This window comes from Spinacia oleracea, chromosome 6 (assembly GCF_020520425.1).
Source record: "Spinacia oleracea cultivar Varoflay chromosome 6, BTI_SOV_V1, whole genome shotgun sequence".
In the NCBI taxonomy this organism is placed as follows: Eukaryota; Viridiplantae; Streptophyta; class Magnoliopsida; order Caryophyllales; family Amaranthaceae; genus Spinacia; species Spinacia oleracea.
The window spans coordinates 125118041-125121177 of record NC_079492.1 but is presented as its reverse complement, the minus strand read 5'-3'; the positions used below and the strand labels follow the sequence as shown (position 1 = coordinate 125121177).

The following is a 3137-nucleotide window of genomic DNA, read 5'->3' as shown; positions in this document are numbered from 1 at the left end:
TCAATTATATTTGTACTACCTGATATAGTACTCACACTAGTTTCTTTCATTGTCAAATAAGAGAAATATCTCTTGCTTTTCAATATGGTATGAGTAGTTGCACTGTCTGCTAAGCATAAATCTTCACCATTCATTGCTAACTGAACTTGAGGGGTATTCATGTTCTTCAAATAAAGGAAATATCAATAAGAATAACTTAATAACCGAAATTTAACAATGTCATATAAAACCATAGTTCAAAACAAACAAAATCCAAAATAAAATAACATGAATCCAAGAAAACAAATTTTTATTCTTAAATGACCATAAACGACTCTAAGGATTAATTATTCCCTTCAGGGGTGGTGAGAAAATCAGCAACTTCCAGGTGAGTTGTATCGCCACAATCAAAGTCACCTTCGCCATCTTCGTACACAAGATTTGTTTCTACTTTCTTTCCCTTTTGCTTTAATGATTGTTGATAGAGCTCAACCAGGTGTTTTGGTGTACGACATGTACGAGACCAATGACCTTTTCCTTTACATCGATAACATACATTGGTCACATTCTCGCTTTTATCTTTCTCTTGTTTGTTACCATCTTTATTGTCCCACTTCTGGTGGGGATACGAGTTCTTGAAAGAACCGCCTCGGCCTCTACCTCGACCATATCCATATCCACGTCCACGTCCACGTCCACGTCCACGTCCTTGACCACGTCCTCGACCACTATTGTTGGCATGATATTTTTCTTTCCCATTATGGGATGTCACATTCGCTTCAGGGAATGGAGTAGAGCCAGTTGGACGTGATTCATGATTTTTCAGTAATAGCTCGTTATTTTGCTTAGCCACAAGGAGACATGATATAAGTTCAGAATATTTCTTAAATCCCTTTTCACGATATTGTGTCTGCAGGACAATGTTGTTTGCGTGAAAGGTAGAGTATGTTTTCTCTAACATTTCTGCATCAGTGATTTTCTCTCCACATAACTTCAATTGTGAAGTAATTCTGAACATAGCTGAGTTATATTCACTTACAGACTTAAAGTCTTGTAGTCTTAAATGTAACCAGTCATAACGAGCTTTAGGTAATATCACAGTTTTCTGGTGGTCATATCTTTCCTTTAGATTACTCCAAAGGACTTGTGGATCTTTTATAGTCAAGTACTCAATCTTAAGGCCCATCGTGGAGGTGATGGTGAAGAAATATCATAGCCTTAGCTTTGTTTTGACTTGTTGATTTATTTCCTTCTTTGATTGTATCACCAAGGTCTTTTGCATCTAGGTGAATTTCAGCATCTAACACCCAAGATAAATAGTTCTTTCCAGTAATATCAAGGGCCGCAAATTCAAGTTTTGTAAGATTCGACATAATTCACTATATAAGATAATATAATGAATTAGGATTTCAGAGATACACAGTTTACATAGTTTACACACAATGCTGCTACACACATAATAAACTGATACGACGCAATACTATGATTAAATACCAATATATGTTTTCTCAAAATAAATAAATTTGTCCGTATCATCAAACCGAATGATTAAATAAATATGAGAAAACACAAACTATGATTAAAGTAACTGATACGGTACAATAACATTAAACTTATAAAAGATTGGTACTTTATTTAAACATAAACTGAATGCAAATAGTAATATGGAGTATAAGCAAATAAGCAATAACATTAAACTAATAACAGTATGTTGCAACATTAAAAAAAACATGTGCGGCAACAATCATTAAATACTAAATTACTACTCGTAATAATTTGCGCCGGCAACAATCTCTATTACATAAGGGAAGAGGGAAGGGTTATTTGCGTAATCACGCTTTTGGTGTCCCCAATCAAAAATACTAATATACCCTCTACACTTGCACAACTAAATTCAATTCAAAATCTGATTATATACTGATTTAAAAAATGTTGGATATTAATTCATTTTAAAAACTTAATTCAACAAATCAGGAAAATCATTTAAAAAAAACGATTAACCCAAAACCTTCAGCAAACCCAATCAATAACAAATTTTTGTGTTATTTGTTAATATTGATGATTTAATCTTGATCTTACACTATGCTTGCTTAAGGAGATCAAATTTACTTTTTTTATATTCGCACGCATCGCGTGCATATAAGACTATCATTAAATAGTCAAACAATTTGCGAATTATGTGTCTGCAATAAACAATTTGCGAATTTGCGAATCATGTGCGGCAATAATATGTGAATTACTAAATACTAAATTGCTAATCAAACAGAGTGTAATATACAAATCCTTGGTGATAAACTGACTAATTCAAACAAACTCGTCGCAACATATTAATTAATTGATGTATAATGTTTTGGAACAAACATTGGAACAAAGGCAAACAAAGTGACGTACATAATCTTTAAGCTTTGGAATACAGACAAACAAAGTGACATAATCAAACAAAGAGACATAATTGATAAGATTTTCCATGAGATAAACAATAACATGCGGCAAATTGGATACACGTCAATTTGATATATTAAAAGTTTGTTCCTTTATGTATAATTAATTAAATCCATCAAAAACAACACTCGTCAATTTGATAAGAAGAATATTGATGCTTACCTCAACGATAGGTGTTTGATTTTCTTGGTTTCTCGTTTTGCTCCGTCGGCTATGGTTTGGTGCTAATAACGTGTTGTGAATAAACAGGAGAGAATAAGAGAGAGAATCGGGTTGTCAGTTATTCCATATAGTACCGGGTATATATAGGATACAATAGTAAAACCCTAGAGTATTCCAGAAATAAGGACGGGGTATAATGGGCATCCATTATTATATTTCATAACACTTTTGGAATATTTTATTATTTGTCCAACATTTATCCTCTTTATACCATCCTAAATACCCGAATCGCCAACTTGTTTACTCTCAATACAACTTTATTCTCAATAAAACCCTTAATTATTTCTCTCTCGGTATTCGTCTTATATTATAGAAATGACTAACATTCAAGAACGGAGAGAGTAATGCATTTAACAATAAAAAGTGAAATTGTAAAACATGCCAATTTAATTTAAACATTATTAACCCAGTCGAAATGTCATACATTACACTAAATTTGTTACTTGGAAAAAATCCGAACACAAAAAATATATAAACAAATCCAACATTATAAA

The 3137-nt window shown here is 32.5% G+C and overlaps 1 protein-coding gene across 1 annotated transcript; it reads right to left on the bottom strand.

Moving 5' to 3' along the window:
• Positions 1-322: 322 nt before the first annotated feature.
• Positions 323-1165, bottom strand: LOC110796023 (uncharacterized). The gene has a single exon (XM_022001054.1). The coding sequence runs from the start codon at positions 1163-1165 to the stop codon at positions 323-325; it is 843 nt and encodes a 280-aa protein (XP_021856746.1).
• Positions 1166-3137: the final 1972 nt, after the last annotated feature.